At 41.8% G+C, this 18,138-nt stretch overlaps 1 protein-coding gene across 1 annotated transcript in view; it reads left to right on the plus strand.

The window, feature by feature from the left end:
- The window catches only part of NALCN (sodium leak channel, non-selective), a 2,672,759-nt gene that overhangs the window by 2,335,687 nt on the left and 318,934 nt on the right, over positions 1-18,138 (plus strand). Inside the window, exons 20-22 of the mRNA XM_086934370.1 lie at positions 8,468-8,559; positions 8,702-8,824; positions 13,537-13,593. Of these exons, the coding sequence (XP_086790496.1) occupies positions 8,468-8,559; positions 8,702-8,824; positions 13,537-13,593 (272 nt within the window). The remainder of the gene's footprint in view (positions 1-8,467; positions 8,560-8,701; positions 8,825-13,536; positions 13,594-18,138) is intronic.

Here is an 18,138-nt window from a genome sequence, read left to right on the forward strand (position 1 = left end):
TATCAAAAGAAAAATCACAGACTGGACAATTATTTATTGAATGTTACATGAGGTGGCAGCTAATGGTGATTACTAGCCCAGACCACCTCCCGCCTCCCTTGAGTAGGCCTTGGACTACTCTACTCCACTACCCTGAGAAAACCAAGTGCTACAACGGGGTGCAGACAACACAACTAATGGCTCATTTCCTTACACCTTGTTTCATCCTGCATCTCCCATTGTGCTCTGAGCCAGTATTCAACGATTTGTTGTACTATCCAAAAATTTAAAAAAAATGGTGTGTATTACACCTGATACCCTTGGGTGGTAGTCCCACAAACATTTTGCCTTCACCCCTCCTGTTTTGATGATTTCATTTTTGTTGGCTTTAGGACTCTGAGCATATTACTATTACTAACCAGTGCTAAAGTATTTGTGCTCTCTCCCTCAAAGATGGTAAGATTGGCAAACACCTAATTAGCCCATTTAGTAATTTAATTTACTAATTCGTCACTCCCTAGTAAATGGTACTTCGTGTACAAAAGGCCTGTAAATTAATTGCCACCAAGTAGCGTCTCAGGCCCAATGGCTTAACAAAACGTGAGGTGGCCACCCTGAAGATTCAGAAGGACTGCCCTGCTGTTTGAAGGACTGCCTTGCTTCCCTGCTATCTGAGGAAGGAAGCCTGGACTTTTCCCTTGAACCCATGGCCTCCAGAGTGAGTCCAAGGGCAGGTGGCTAGCCTCCTGTGTGAACTGTAGGGACACCACAAGCTTCTAGAGGCCTCCCTGCAACAGCCCAGCTGGCCAGCACCAATTGGATCTGCCTGTGTCCTTCTGCCGGCCTCTGCCTGGAGTGAGACCTGATCCCCAAGAGGTACCCCATAGGTCCCAGATCGTAGGTGGGCATCAGAATATACTCCTACTGAAGAAAATATAACATCCTGAAGTTTGGGCTCTTTGCGACCACAAACGGGTCCATTATCGCCAACCCTGTGCCTCCCATGATGACCTCCAATGCGAAATTCCAGTGAGGCCAGCTCTACATGCCAACAGTGACCCTCCATGATGACCGGCAATGCAAGACCTGCACTTTGCACCAACAGCAACCGTCCCCAGGGATTCACCAATGCAAAGCTCCAGCGATGAATGGATCTTTGCACTACAGCAACATCAATCTGGGACTCTTAACCTGCTCTTCATTACCAAATCTTCCTCCTCACAGCCTTCTCCAACACAAACAGAACTCTTCACGCCAGGACTGCATATGGTAACTTTTCAACTGGACTAACTTGGTCCTTGTATCTGGTTCGCGCTTCATCATTTGGCCTGAACTTGTGAGTTCCCCCAGTCTAGTGTGACCAGATAACCCAGAGTGACACTATTTCCACTGAGAATTCAAGAAATCAATATTTCTGATTGTACTGATTGAATCTGGTTTGTTTTGGTGTCATTTTATTTATTAAAATTCTACTCTATTTTTCTAACCTCTTGCATGCTCATGACGAGCTGAGCTCGTCATGAGCCACGGCGCTCCGGTGCTCATGACGAGCTCAGCTCGTCATGGCCCGTGGAACGCTCAGGTGCGGGTGAGAATTCCCCCGCTGTGCTGAACGTTCCACGGAGCCAATGCACCTGTGACGAGCTGAGCTCGTCATGAGCACAGGAGCGCCTTAGCTCATGACGAGCTCAGCTCGTCATGAGCATGCGGGCGCTGTGCGCGCCCCCCCAGCACAGCGGGGGAATAACCCCCGCAGCGAAGGGGCTAAATAAGTTTGGTATTTTACTTGTATTTCCACTTTTTTAATGTTTTGTGTGCTGCATAAATACTTTACATATTGCCTCTGAGTAAAGCTATTGTTCCAAGCTTCCAGATAGTCAAATGTTACATTTGGGACTTATGTGGTACACTCTAACAAGGATTGTGCTTATAACTAATAACCCAATTTCTCAATGTTTGCAGGTTCCAAAATGGATTGCCCATTGTTCTCAGTGGAACGAAAAATGCACCTCTAACTCCAAAACAATATGTGATTCGGTGATCAAAGCTTTATTTCGATATAGAAATATCTTAAAAGCACATAACAATAAAAATACAATTCATGTTATTAGTTAAAACACTTAATAAATAATTAAAAAGACGAGATAAAACAGCATTAAACCATTTACAGCTTTGAGTTAGTTAAGAAAAAAACGGGGGATTGCCTAAGAAAAATTCATCACATAACTTTGAATCTGATCACCCATGCCCAGCTAAGAACTTTAGCTACCCCATATGTGACTCTTAACCTACATTCTGACGGCTATAGGTGCCTTTTACACACAACAACAGAAAAAATAGCTGTATCATAGGAAGTGAAATTCAAGGGCCATTTTCACTTTTTCTACACAAGAAGACTTGAATAAAATGCAATACATGTTAGCAATACCCCATTGCTAGAAAATGGGGCATAAGCCAGCCAAAGGAACACATAGGTTTGAAAATTGAAATTACACCAACAGTATTAAAATGTCTGTCTAAATATAGTGCCAGGTTGGGCCAAGATTTTGTTCAGCAGTTTTGGCGCACAAGGAATTCCTGACTCTCTAACAAGATAAAAAGAGCTTTTTTGCATTTGCTCGAAAGTCCTATCTGGACTGAGTTTTCCTACAAGAGCTGGGAACCCCATACATCTGACTGAATCCTAAGCACTCTTGGCTGCTTTGCTTGTTGGTGGTGCCTTTTCTTCCTCATATTGTGTCTAAGTGCTACAAAGGCTTATGTGCTGGTAGCTTTAAAGTCCAAGAGAAAAAAAGGAGCAGAAAGACAGAAGGAATAACCCTCCCTAAGTCTACCTTCCCTATGCCCATGCCTATCCTATGACAAAAGAGTGAGAAGTATTAGGACACTTTGGCCAAGTTATGTGCTGTGATTTGGTCATAAGTCCAGTACTCTACAAATTTCTGAAGCTTGGGGTGGGGTTAACCCACACTGTCAAACAAGTCGGCATACTTACATTGGGATTGCAACACCGGAACATCAGTTTTTGTAACTTTCTGGTGGTGCAATGTCCTGCACCATATTTACAAAGTGGCGTCAAGCCACTTTTTGTGGTTTAACGCCTCTTTGTAAATATGGTACCCTTTCATGCAGGTATCTGCATGCAGGTATCTGCATGAAAGGGGTATGCAATGGGTGTTGCTGTGGGCGTTCCGTTGCAACACCCATTGCTTTTTTATGCTGCCCCAGATTTACAAGGAGTTGTAAATCTGAAGCAGCGCCAAAAACTAACGCCATGCAATAGCACGGGTTGGAATGGTGCAACGAGGAGAAATATTTGTATTTCTCCTCGTTTTTGCTTTTTCTATGTGTGCTGCATTCTGCAGCACACATAGAAAGAGCATAATGCCATTAATGATTGTTGATGTGCAGGAAAAGGTCCCTTCCTGCACATAAACAATCATTAAATATTGGTGATTTGCTACTTATGTGTGCTGCAGACGCAGAACACATTGAAGTAATAAATCGCCATTATTGATTGTTTATGTGCAAGATGGGTCACCTTCCTGCCCATAAACAATCATTCCCTGCAACGCAGGCACCCTTGCCCTATGGCACAACGGTGTCTGTGTTGGCACTAGGCAGATATTTTTTGCACCAGCGCTAGAGAAACCACAGGGGTGCGCTGTATTGTTGTAAATATGGCGTATCCGTGCATTTTGAAAATGGCAGAGCGTGGCGCTGCAAAATGTGTCACAGCTCCTCACTACGTCATTTCTTTCTTTTATAAAGGAAATGCTTTCAGTTTTACAGCTTGTATTCCATTAAGATGGTGTTCAGGTGAGCCACACTTTTGTCATATATACAGAATATTAGCATTCTAGTCGTTCCTTAGAACACTGTGGTGAATCTGCAGCCAAACAATAGGGATTTAACTGACAACTTGCTTCTTGTGTTGAAAGTGCATGTTTCACTTAGCATTCCAAACTTTTTTTTCTGACATTGATGAAAAATATATTTGACAATGTATAGGTAATATGCCCTCATTGTACCTTTCTAGAGCACTAACCATAATTTCTGTGACTGAAAGAGCCCCCCCCCTCAGTTTGTTCATTTATTGGAATATCCTCAGTGGGAAATCATTTTCGTTTTGTAGCTTTGATTCCATCAAGGTGATGTTCAGGTATGCCACACATTTGTCATAAAACAGAATATTAATACTCTTGTTGTTCATTAACATACATACCAATAGACCAGTTTCAGGCAAGAGACTCCTGATTTTGTAAGCATAAAATGTCCATATTGTTACTGTTTCCTGCGTGAAATTGCCTCTGCTTCAATTCAAGTAAATGAAAGAAATATATTCTCCTGATTATTATTTTTAAATCTCCCACTTTTTTTTTCTAAAATGTTGCATGTGTGCATTAGAACACTGAGGTGAAGCTACAATTGAACACTGGAGAATCAACTGACAGGCTGCTGTCAAGAGTAAAGGTTTGACTCAGAATATCAGACGTTGTTCTCACATGGTTAACTTATATGAGATGTGCTCTCATTTTAGCTTCATGAGCTTTTTTTTATAAACTCTATGCGAAAATCATGAGGGAAAACTGCTTTCTCTCAAACATGGCTTATCAAATCCCAGCAGAATCATTTCTCACAGGGTAAATTCATCTTAGAACACCTAGGAGATTTCCTAAAATTAATATAGCAACACCAACAAATGATTTAAAATGTGACTAAAATCGCTCTTTATATGTGTTCCTTGTTGTGACCTTCAAAAACTGGCTTTCACTACGGTTCATTTCAATGGTGACCATGTTCCCGAGTTCTGTAATGGCCGTCAGAACATGTTGTGGCCAGCCAATCACTGCATGCATCCTTGGAGATCACCTTGGTCATTTGTATGTTTTTAAATTCATTTTCAGGGCTCATGGATCACGTCCATGAGTACTGTGATGGCTGCTGCAGCATATTGTTCATGTTGTGGCCACCCAGTCTGAATTGACCATTCCCTTTTAAATTGGCCAATAATATCTAGGTTCCAATGATCCAGATATCATTGACTCTTCTGGTGTTTAACACCTTATTTTCCACCCAAGCACTTCTTAAATGCTAATTTAAAATCATGTATTTTTGCATTGTTTATTTAAAAGTGGTGCGATTAGGATCATGGCCAGCAGGTCCCCAGCAACAAAACTGCCACCGCAGCAGTGAACCAGCCCCCACCCTGATAGCTCACCTGAAACCTCGGTAGCCAGAAATGTCTTCGATAGAAGAAGGCTCCACAAGCAACCCTCCTGGATATACCAGCACCTACAGAAGCAGGGGGTGGTTCAGTGGCGATAACTTCATTAACACAACTTGGCTTCAGCTGACTCACTTGACGCAATACACCAGGGAGCACTTGTGGAAAAGTCAGAGTGCAACGTGTATCATTGAAGAAGAGAGGATATAGAAGAAAGACAAAGATGGGCATCACAGATGCACGTGTATCCCCGGTTGCCATCTTTGAACGAAAATTTAAGAAACAGAATAAAATGCATTTAAAGTCTGTAGACACCAATGTGCACGCATCCATGGTGACCCATCATTGAAAGTAATCTTTTTTTAATCGTTTACAGATGGCTGCCATGGATGTATGCACATCCATGAAGGCCATTTTTCAAAACATTCCATTTTATTTTTACAGATCCCGTTTGGAGATGGCCACCATAGTTGCGCTGTCATCCATTGTCGCCATCTTTTAATAGTATTTGTAAGAACAGAAAGAGCTGAGAGATGCCAGCTGTACATGAGTATGCATGGAGTGCCACAGGAGTCTGCGCTATCACCAACCCTGTTTACCCGTTTAATCTGCATGTCACTCCTTTAGCCAACATAGTTAGGAGACATGGCTTCGGGTTGGTCTCGTACGCTAATGACTCCCAGCTCATCATTTCCATCACTAACCAGCCAGAGACCACAGCAGCCAGGTTTCACGCCTGCCTCACCGATATCATGGCCTGGATGTGTCAGTGCTATCTGAAAATTAATACAGAGAAGACATAGGTGATGGAGTTTGGGCCAGGCCAACCCCTTTGGAACCGGGCCTGGTTGCCCTCGGAGGCCGGAGAATGCCCACGTCCAGTCGAAAAGGTTAGAAATTTAGGGATCATCTTTGACAATAAACTGAATTTCGGTGCGCAGGTGAATAGTCTCATCTCCTCATGTTTTTTCCTTCTAAAAACTTTGAAAAAAATGTTCCCTTTCATACCCCAAGAGCTCCAAAAAACAGTAAAACTGCAAAAACTGCAGTCCTTACAAAATGAGGCAGCCAGACTTCTCCTGGGGTTGCACAGAGGACAGCCAACCTCAGCTGGAATCAAATCACTTCACTGGGTGCCCATCAAACAGCGCATTGAATTTAAATCTTTAATTCTGGTACACAAGGCAATAAACAGGGGGAGTGCAGCTGATCTTCATAAACGTTTTACATCATATGTTCCCTCACGTGCTCTCAGATCGGCTAGTCAAGGTTTCATAGAAACTGTGAAGTTTAAACGAGCCAGATGGGGGTGCCGAGCTATAACACACTGTGCGGCCAAGCTTTGGAACAAACTGCCTCTGTCCCTGAGACACCTGACAAATCTCCAGCTTTTCAGGAAGAATCTAAAAGTTTGGTTTTTTACAGCCAAATAGGCTTCATCAACACTTTATTTTCCGCCCTCACACCTCAGCGCCAAGACGCTTCGGCATTCGAGTGCTTTACAAGCAACTAAACATAAACATAAACATAAACACATGTGGGCCACCACCTACATATAGTCAATAAAACATTTTAAGATGACCACCCACCGATAGTGCAGCAGGCTGACAATAATTAGCAGAGGGCTGGGAGGAAAGTAGAGGGGGCTTTGGGTTAAGAAGACACAGGGAAGGGGTGGAAAAAGGGAGAGGGGCAATAAGATACAGAGAGTAGGGAAGGAGAGCAAGGGGGACCTCTCTCAGGGAAGTTCCGACATCAGCAGCGGAAGGCCATACCAACCAATCAAAACACTGTCAAAACTAAATGCCCCTGGGGCTGGACAAACACAAGGATAGGGAGGAAACTCATTGAACCAGGAGCAGGGAAGTGAGATATGAAACCAAATTATACAGTCTTGAGCAAGGGGCCCAAATTCCTTTCTATGTATTTTCAACGCATTGACATCTATAAGTATGGGCAGGAGACAACTAATGTTGTCTGTAGTCAAAACATTCAAATATTTCAACTCCGCAGAACGGCATATAGAGAAGTCTAATTTTAATAGTATCTTGATCTGGCGCAACACACCTGTGTCATTATCGGGCAGTGTTATCATAAAGCTTGGTAAAGCAGCCACCATATGGCACTATAAGCAGGAGGCACCAGAATACTTTGGTCTTATAAGTATGGCCCATTTTTTTATGAGGGATTTATTCCGCCTGTGGAGCTGAATACCCCGCACTCGGCTTAAGTGCCATTAGTGGATTCCAGTGAGCTATCACTTATGGGCCAAATTTATAAAGTAGCATGCATGCTTCCAAGAAAAGCCCATTGTTGCCTCTTCAGTGGTATGAAAACTAGATTAATGTAACCATTCACATGTGCGATTTCTGAGTATTATGGTGCTTGCCGGTAGTGGTGCCTTCATGTGGCTGCCTTGCCAAGATTTATGATAATGCTTCCCCTGATAACAGCTCTCAGATTGGGTTAATAGCTTTGTAAAATCTGCCTCATGAGTGCTTTATCTAATTCAAAAGAATGATTTGATGCAAAAAAATAGATGTTCTCATTGGAATGCCACAGTAGTTGGTATTGCATATGTCTTTTCATACATCAGTTAAGTAGAGCAATTTCAAAAATATCACAATCATATTTTCAGAGGATGCGATGAAAGAGCTTGCTTCACATGGAAAAATATGTACTTCATGAAGAGAAAAGTGGAGCAAATTTATGTGTATCCGAATCTTTACTCTAACTGCATGTCTACAGATATTCTGCTCCACAAACGTTCCACATTCATGAGGAGAGTTCAAGTAGAAGACAGCACTAGGGATTTTCAGTAGAAGTTTCAATTTCTTTATACTTTTCTTGGGAACTATGTATAAGAAACTTTTATTCTTAATAAATGAGAGCTCATGATTAAATCAGAATCCCAGTAATGTATTATCTCAATTGAATCTTCTTTCCCATATACCATCCTGGGGGTCTTTTTTATGGGGGTCTTTTTTATTTCTTTTTCTAGGCAGTGGGGGTATACTTAATGTCTTATTAAAAGGGGTCACATTTCTCAGGAAAGACATCATACTGCAATGTTTTAAATGCGCGGAATCCCAGGATAAGCCCTCTCTTTGTGAAAATTGAATTATCAAAATAGCTCTTGGATGGACTCTAACTTGCTTAAAATGTTTGCATTTTAAGTGTGATTGTACATAAAATATGACAATATACTGGAATTGAATGCCAATACCTTTCACAATTAGGAGTGTATTGTTTGATTTTCAGCATACCAGTACAGTGAGATATCGAAATGCACAGAGAGAAGATAGCGAAATAAAAATGATCCAGGAAAAAAAAGAGCAAGCGGAAATGAAAAGGTAGGAGAACCAAGACATTACACGCTCAACGAAATTTCCTCTGCCTTTCTAGCTTGGGGTTGGGTATATCCCTCTATCTCTGTATCTTCCAAGGTTGCATTTGTCAATACCACATTAACTCAACCAATCATTTATCTTTAAGGAAAGTGCAAGAGGAGGAACTGCGAGAGAATCATCCATACTTTGACAAGCCTCTGTTCATAGTTGGCCGTGAACATAGATTCCGAAACTTTTGCCGGGTGGTTGTCCGAGCTCGCTTTAATGCGTGAGTATATCAGAGTTCAGTAATTACCTCTGTGGCAATCTGCTCTCTTTGCTTTATGTGCTGAAACCTTTGTCAAGCCAGGAATTGATTGCAAATGGCCAAACATTTTGGGAACTTTAGGTACCCAGTGTTCATATACTGGGCAGGTAGACAAAGAAAAAATAATCTGTAAAGGTTACCAGTTATGATAGGACACTATTGTGTACTCTTAATTTTTTATGCAGGATTCGGTATTTAACAGATGAATATTGTGAAAGTTAAGCCTGAACCAGATAGGTACTGAACAGTCTTTGGTATTCCTATGGAGAACACAACTCGACCTTTCCTCTTATCAGTATTAACATAACATACAGGAGACTTAGTCAAGGGGTTTTCCAACCACTGCTACTAATTCTAAATCACCGCTGACTGCACACAGGCATTCAGACGTTGGTACATGCACAGATTACGATGACTTTTTCCTAATCAAAATGTAAAAAGAATCATATATCTAATGACTTAGCCATCCCTGTATATTTTCCTATGCAAAAATAAGACGTGTATTCTGACTTACTAAAGGAAACTTTTCTAAATAACATATCACCTATGGCTTACCTTGTGATTGCTCTCACATCCTACCTTCTTTTTGTGGTTCTGGTAGTTCTTGCTACTTTCCAGAAGAATCCTCTAAAAAAATTATTTATGGTTCATAGAACAGAACTTTCCTACGGCTCACGCAAAGATTTTTTGTATATTTAAGAATCTCGTTAGAGTCTATGGTGAATTGCATTAGGTATCAACGGAAAAAAGTTTTTATAATTGCATATTCAGCATTACCTTTCAAATAGACGAGATAGGATGTATCACAAACTGATATTTCCTTCCCATGACATTAACAGAATTCTTCACAGTAACAGACTATAAATCAAAATCAGCACAGAAAACAAGTAATATTAGTTCATATTGCACCAAGCAAGCATAGTCAGCAAGTCTGAAACCTCTGATGAGATGTTTGGCTGGTGGTGGGGGTTACGTTGCTCCCATCCAATTTAAAAAAAATGATCAAATGCTTAATTTTTACTTCATGGTCTGACACCTAATCACAAGCAGGATTACTCTGTGGCAGCAAGTTCAGAAAGTAGGACATTTCCAATTGTCTCTGTGTCCCTTGTTGGCCCTGATCATTAGCTCTAAAAGGTCAAGCCAAGCATATAACTATTACTTAGACAACAAATGATGAACGGAATGCTGAAGGAATCAAACATCACCCCCAGTCAAGAGATCTGGGTTAAATCCATTGATCTTTTGCTCACTACGTCACCCCAGTTTTGACCCAGCCATATGCAGATCAGTCTTGGCCCTGCTCCTCATGGGAACAGTCCAGCCCGAACTGCCAAGCCGGGTCTTCCCTGGACCATACACAAGCATCTTAGGACTGGTATCGGTGTAACGACCCTCAGCCAGGCTACCTTGAATCTAGTGGCACAGTGGGCAAGGGACCCATGTCTGGGCATACCCATCCCACTTAGGGCGAAAACTGTTGCTGCAACAAAGGATGGAGGGAATGCTGAATGAATCATACATTCACCCCCAGTCAAGGGATCTGGGTTAAGCATATGAGCAGAGCTGTCATAATTTCATTTGGAAGATCGATGTAATTTGATCTTCTATAAAAATGAAGACTGGGGCCTTTTTCTTTCTAAAATGTTGAGGGAAAAAACTTTGATTAGTATTAGTGGCAAATATAGTTTTTCAAAAAGCGGCATTGTTTGTGATTAAAAGCAATATGTTTGCTTCTCTATCAAACTGTGCTTGTGGCTGGGCAATGGGTGGGATATGGTAGTCTAACAACAGGGAGAAAATAAATAACAAAGGGGCAAGGAGGAGGTTCTTGTGAATGAAGCACAATGACATAAAAAAGAAGGGTGACTGGGGTGTACAAAGGATGGGGAAATGGGAAAGGAAAAATAACTAATATTCCTCTCGACCCACATTCCTACTATAAAAATGGAGTAAATATAATATCTGATAACAATCTGTTTTCCTACATCAAAATTTTCGAATAAGGCAATTCAATTAAGTATTTGGGGGGGGGGTTTACTGAGACAGTACAAATAATAGAATTAATATCCAACCCACTTCGGTACATTATACAAAAAAACTTGTTAATACTTTGGAAGGAACTATTCCCGCAGTTTTTATCAATAAACACTATGACCTGACTTCAAACTGCAAAATAGCACAAAATTGCGAAAAAAATACACTTAAGAATGACATTTAAAAAAAAAATTGTGGCGTCATGTCTATTTCATAGGCAGAAAGACTGTAAATAAAACTGGTTAAATTGTTTTAGCAAGAGTATTCCACTTCCACATAATTCTAACACAACTTTTAGCAGACTTTGTACTGAGCACAAATCAACACCTAAGTTTTATGTATGGTTTCATAAGCAAGGAAAGGGTGGGATCTAGGCTGTTATTACTGCCTTAAAATTTGGTTTGTACCAATTTGTCTTAAATGGCAATAAAAATGTGTACAAAAAAAAGCATTGAAAAGAAAGAGCTTGTGGATCTTGTAATGTCGGTTGAAAAAATCTAGTGTGATAATTATTAAAATATTTTTATGATGGTATCACCATTAGCCAAATGTGTACCATTGAAAGTGACAAAGCGTTGAAATACTTTTAAAGCGAACATAACCATCAATGTAGCCATAAATCTAAACATAAAGTCAAATGTTACCATTGCTACTGCCCTACTATAATCCTAAGCCTTGATTAATTAGACAACTAAAAGAATTCTAAAATGTGTCAGGTAAACATTATTGGAGAATTTTAACGAAAGACGTGTATTAAGTCACTAAAGTCCCTCTTTCAGTCAAAGGGTGACACAGAAAATAAAAAATGGTAAACCTTAAATTGAGCACAATGGAGACACAATATACTATGGCGCTTATTTACAAGCCCCTTGCGCCGATGGTGCGTCACATTGCGTGACGCACCTGCGGTGCAACCGGCTGCGTGATATTTATGAGCACATGTAAAGCCACCCTGTGTGGCTTTACGTGTGCTTGTAAATATCACCCCTTTCCAGGCACACTTTGCGTGTTAGGGATGTGACATGGGTGTTCCCACGCAACACCCATGTCCACTGATGCATTTCCAGATTTACGAGCAATTGTAAACCTGGAGATGCGTCAGATTGCTACGCCACCCCCAGGGGTGGCATAGCGAGGTGCAGCGAGGAGGAATCTTTTATTTCTCCTCCTTTTTTCCTCTTTCAGTGCGCACTGCATTTTACAGCACGCATTGGAAGAGGAAATCACCTCAATTGATTGACACCTTCCAGCACAAAAACAATCTCCCTACGACGCAGGCATCCTTGCACCATGGTGCAAGGGTGCCTACACCGGGGCATTGCAGCAGTTTGTGCACCAGCACAGGGAAAAGCATAGAGATGCAATATATTGTTGTAAATATGTTGCATCCCTGTGCTTCGAAACTAACGCAGCGTGGAGCACACAAAAAGATTTGCGGCAACACGCTGCGTTAGTTTCTCATAAATAGGGCCCAATGGCCCCTAATTATGACTTACTGACCACACTTTGCTGTCCAAATTACCAATAACGTGGCTTTTGGTAATTCTGCGAAATGAGGAACAACCCATGGCGGAATCTCTATGTAATGGACAATGCCATTGTGGAATAGTTTCGCCACATTGATTCCTGCATTATCATTCTTGAATTCCCAACTTTTTTGCTGGAACAAAATCCTCCTGGTTTAACCTGGGAAATGTGTTCCTAAAAAAAGCATACATTAATTTTCTGTGCAATAATACAGTATTAGTAGCTACTTCATGCCTCAGAAAGCCAGAGTGATTGAAAACTCCTGTTTCTGTCCAATCGATATTAAGATGGACCGCTAAAATGGACCTAATTAGGGCAAAAAAGCCAAAGTAGCAAGATGTTTAATATCGGCTCTAGGGCGACCAGATCCAGGCCACATTGTTAAGTACCCACATAAATCAAATGTACAAATCAGTAATGTGAATGAAACGCATTTAAATTGTCAATGTTTAACCCAAAAATTTGGCACGGATTAAGCCATCCTGTGCCCACGTTGGACACCCCTGCTGTACAAGAAGAGGTATTCCTTTGAATGTTAAATGTTGTATACTTGTAAAGCACACAGCTGCCCCAGCAAAGGGGCGTCCCGGCGCTGTATACCGCTGGGGAACCCATCCTGGCTTTCCCTGTGAGATGGTCCCTCCTGGGCATCTCCAAGGTGAAGACAAGCATCCCCGGCGCTGATGGGGCCGTTAGTAGAGATTAAGCAAGCTATTGCCCAGAGTTGCTGAGTGGGACCCATGGTTGGAGTAGGCACCGAGGCAAGAATTATCGAGTCCGCTGACCATGGCCCAAGACCCTGCCGCGTCGGGAATTGAAGCCTGGTCCCGGGCCGACCTCTGCTTCCGGGTCTGCCGCCTCTAACCAGTGAGCCACACCACTCCACTAGAGAGAATTCCATTTAATAATGAGCTAGATGAGAAAATACAATGTACCCATTTGCATTCTTGAGTACACTGACCTAGGTTCAGAATGGGCAATGGGTGGACAGCGTCACACCGCCGAGATTGTTGGCTGGTCCTTATATCTCTAGGTGGTTAGTAGTGTCAGATTGAAGGCAATGTTCATGCTGAATGTTTCTAATATTTCTTTTTCTTTCCTCTTCTTAGCTCTAAAACAGATCCAGTAACCGGAGCCGTGAAAAATACCAAATACCATCAGCTTTAGTAAGTACTGGATACACATTGGCATGTCGGAAACATGTTCTCGGATTAGCAACTGTAAAATAAGTAACTCCCTCCCCGGAGTCGCCCCAGGAACTTCTGGGAGCTTTACACGACATACCTGTCTACCAAAGTATCCGACACGAACGATAGGGGTGACACCGCTCCAGATAACACTAACACTACCCTTGTCAATTAACCTGCTTTTGGATTTCCACCAGCAACAGGGTGAATGGACATTAGGTGGCCACAGTGCCACCAGTTTCACATACAACATACTTGAGCAGAGGTTAGGGTGATGGCTTAGATATTCAGTTCATTCATGGGTTTGCCACCTTTGTGCTTCTTTTATTTGCAGATGTCCTGTTTGGTTTTTGGTATCTCTGTGCCTATCTGACCTCAGCTGGCTGTATATACTTTTGTCACGATCCTACACAGTGCCCCAAGATTGTTTGTATCTTTATTATTTCAAAAATGAAAATAAATAAATAAACTGTAAAATAAGTAGGGTAACTGAAGTAAGATAAAATGCGTATAGCAGCCCTGCTCATGGCTCCAAGCCTCCGCGCTCTTTCAGTTTTGAGAAGGTCTCGGAGGGTTTCTTAGGTCAATAGGTACTACTGATGAAGCAAAAATGGTGCGCATTGTATGGGACATTTCTGTTCAAAAATGAAAATAAATAAATAAACTGTAAAATAAGTAGGGTCACTGAAGTAAGATAAAAGGCGTATAGCGGCCCTGCTCATGGCTCCAAGCCTCCGCGCTCTTTCAGTTTTGAGAAGGTCTCGGAGGGTTTCTTAGGTCAGTAGGTACTACTGATGAAGCAAAAAAGGCGCGCATTGTATGGGACATTTCTGTTCATAAATAAATAAACTGTAAAATAAGTAGGGTCACTGAAGTAAGATAAAAGGCGTATAGCAGCCCTGCTCATGGCTCCAAGCCTCCGCGCTCTTTCAGTTTTGAGAAGGTCTCGGAGGGTTTCTTAGGTCAATAGGTACTACTGATGAAGCAAAAATGGTGCGCATTGTATGGGACATTTCTGTTCAAAAATGAAAATAAATAAATAAACTGTAAAATAAGTAGGGTAACTGAAGTAAGATAAAACGCGTGGAGCGGCCCTGCTCATGGCTCCAAGCCTCCGCGCTCTTTCAGGTTTGAGAAGGTCTCGGAGGGTTTCTTAGGTCAGTAGGTACTACTGATGAAGCAAAAATGGCGCGCATTGTATGGGACATTTCTGTTCAAAAATGAAAATAAATAAATAAACTGTAAAATAAGTAGGGTAACTGAAGTAAGATAAAACGCGTGGAGCGGCCCTGCTCATGGCTCCAAGCCTCCGCGCTCTTTCAGGTTTGAGAAGGTCTCGGAGGGTTTCTTAGGTCAATAGGTACTACTGATGAAGCAAAAATGGTGCGCATTGTATGGGACATTTCTGTTCAAAAATGAAAATAAATAAATAAACTGTAAAATAAGTAGGGTAACTGAAGTAAGATAAAACGCGTGGAGCGGCCCTGCTCATGGCTCCAAGCCTCCGCGCTCTTTCAGGTTTGAGAAGGTCTCGGAGGGTTTCTTAGGTCAGTAGGTACTACTGATGAAGCAAAAATGGCGCGCATTGTATGGGACATTTCTGTTCAAAAATGAAAATAAATAAATAAACTGTAAAATAAGTAGGGTCACTGAAGTAAGATAAAAGGCGTATAGCAGCCCTGCTCATGGCTCCAAGCCTCCGCGCTCTTTCAGTTTTGAGAAGGTCTCGGAGGGTTTCTTAGGTCAGTAGGTACTACTGATGAAGCAAAAAAGGCGCGCATTGTATGGGACATTTCTGTTCATAAATAAATAAACTGTAAAATAAGTAGGGTCACTGAAGTAAGATAAAAGGCGTATAGCAGCCCTGCTCATGGCTCCAAGCCTCCGCGCTCTTTCAGTTTTGAGAAGGTCTCGGAGGGTTTCTTAGGTCAGTAGGTACTACTGATGAAGCAAAAAAGGCGCGCATTGTATGGGACATTTCTGTTAAAAAATAAAAATAAATAAATAAACTGTAAAATAAGTAGGGTCACTGAAATAAGATAAAAGGCGTGGAGCAGCCCTGCTCATGGCTCCAAGCCTCCGCGCTCTTTCAGTTTTGAGAAGGTCTCGGAGGGTTTCTTAGGTCAATAGGTACTACTGATGAAGCAAAAATGGTGCGCATTGTATGGGACATTTCTGTTCAAAAATGAAAATAAATAAATAAACTGTAAAATAAGTAGGGTCACTGAAGTAAGATAAAACGCGTGGAGCGGCCCTGCTCATGGCTCCAAGCCTCCGCGCTCTTTCAGGTTTGAGAAGGTCTCGGAGGGTTTCTTAGGTCAGTAGGTACTACTGATGAAGCAAAAATGGCGCGCATTGTATGGGACATTTCTGTTCAAAAATGAAAATAAATAAATAAACTGTAAAATAAGTAGGGTCACTGAAGTAAGATAAAAGGCGTATAGCAGCCCTGCTCATGGCTCCAAGCCTCCGCGCTCTTTCAGTTTTGAGAAGGTCTCGGAGGGTTTCTTAGGTCAGTAGGTACTACTGATGAAGCAAAAAAGGCGCGCATTGTATGGGACATTTCTGTTCATAAATAAATAAACTGTAAAATAAGTAGGGTCACTGAAGTAAGATAAAAGGCGTATAGCAGCCCTGCTCATGGCTCCAAGCCTCCGCGCTCTTTCAGTTTTGAGAAGGTCTCGGAGGGTTTCTTAGGTCAGTAGGTACTACTGATGAAGCAAAAAAGGCGCGCATTGTATGGGACATTTCTGTTAAAAAATAAAAATAAATAAATAAACTGTAAAATAAGTAGGGTCACTGAAATAAGATAAAAGGCGTGGAGCAGCCCTGCTCATGGCACCAAGCCTCCGCGCTCTTTCAGTTTTGAGAAGGTCTCGGAGGGTTTCTTAGGTCAGTAGGTACTAATGATGAAGCAAAAATGGCGCGCATTGTATGGGACATTTCTGTTCAAAAATGAAAATAAATAAATAAACTGTAAAATAAGTAGGGTCACTGAAGTAAGATAAAATGCGTATAGCGGCCCTGCTCATGGCTCCAAGCCTCCGCGCTCTTTCAGTTTTGAGAAGGTCTCGGAGGGTTTCTTAGGTCAGTAGGTACTACTGATGAAGCAAAAAAGGCGCGCATTGTATGGGACATTTCTGTTAAAAAATAAAAATAAATAAATAAACTGTAAAATAAGTAGGGTCACTGAAATAAGATAAAAGGCGTGGAGCGGCCCTGCTCATGGCACCAAGCCTCCGCGCTCTTTCAGTTTTGAGAAGGTCTCGGAGGGTTTCTTAGGTCAGTAGGTACTACTGATGAAGCAAAAAAGGCGCGCATTGTATGGGACATTTCTGTTCATAAATAAATAAACTGTAAAATAAGTAGGGTCACTGAAGTAAGATAAAAGGCGTATAGCAGCCCTGCTCATGGCTCCAAGCCTCCGCGCTCTTTCAGTTTTGAGAAGGTCTCGGAGGGTTTCTTAGGTCAGTAGGTACTACTGATGAAGCAAAAAAGGCGCGCATTGTATGGGACATTTCTGTTAAAAAATAAAAATAAATAAATAAACTGTAAAATAAGTAGGGTCACTGAAGTAAGATAAAACGCGTGGAGCGGCCCTGCTCATGGCTCCAAGCCTCCGCGCTCTTTCAGTTTTGAGAAGGTCTCGGAGGGTTTCTTAGGTCAATAGGTACTACTGATGAAGCAAAAATGGCGCGCATTGTATGGGACATTTCTGTTCAAAAATGAAAATAAATAAATAAACTGTAAAATAAGTAGGGTCACTGAAGTAAGATAAAATGCGTATAGCGGCCCTGCTCATGGCTCCAAGGCAGCCTCCGCGCTCTTTCAGTTTTGAGAAGGTCTCGGAGGGTTTCTTAGGTCAGTAGGTACTACTGATGAAGCAAAAATGGTGCGCATTGTATGGGACATTTCTGTTCAAAAATGAAAATAAATAAATAAACTGTAAAATAAGTAGGGTCACTGAAGTAAGATAAAAGGCGTATAGCGGCCCTGCTCATGGCTCCAAGGCAGCCTCCGCGCTCTTTCAGTTTTGAGAAGGTCTCGGAGGGTTTCTTAGGTCAGTAGGTACTACTGACGAAGCAAAAATGGTGCGCATTGTATGGGACATTTCTGTTCAAAAATGAAAATAAATAAATAAACTGTAAAATAAGTAGGGTAACTGAAGTAAGATAAAACACGTGGAGCGGCCCTGCTCATGGCTCCAAGCCTCCGCGCTCTTTCAGGTTTGAGAAGGTCTCGGAGGGTTTCTTAGGTCAGTAGGTACTACTGATGAAGCAAAAATGGCGCGCATTGTATGGGACATTTCTGTTCAAAAATGAAAATAAATAAATAAACTGTAAAATAAGTAGGGTCACTGAAGTAAGATAAAAGGCGTATAGCGGCCCTGCTCATGGCTCCAAGGCAGCCTCCGCGCTCTTTCAGTTTTGAGAAGGTCTCGGAGGGTTTCTTAGGTCAGTAGGTACTACTGATGAAGCAAAAATGGTGCGCATTGTATGGGACATTTCTGTTCAAAAATGAAAA

Source organism: Lissotriton vulgaris, chromosome 8, assembly GCF_964263255.1.
Source record: "Lissotriton vulgaris chromosome 8, aLisVul1.2, whole genome shotgun sequence".
Taxonomy (NCBI): Eukaryota; Metazoa; Chordata; class Amphibia; order Caudata; family Salamandridae; genus Lissotriton; species Lissotriton vulgaris.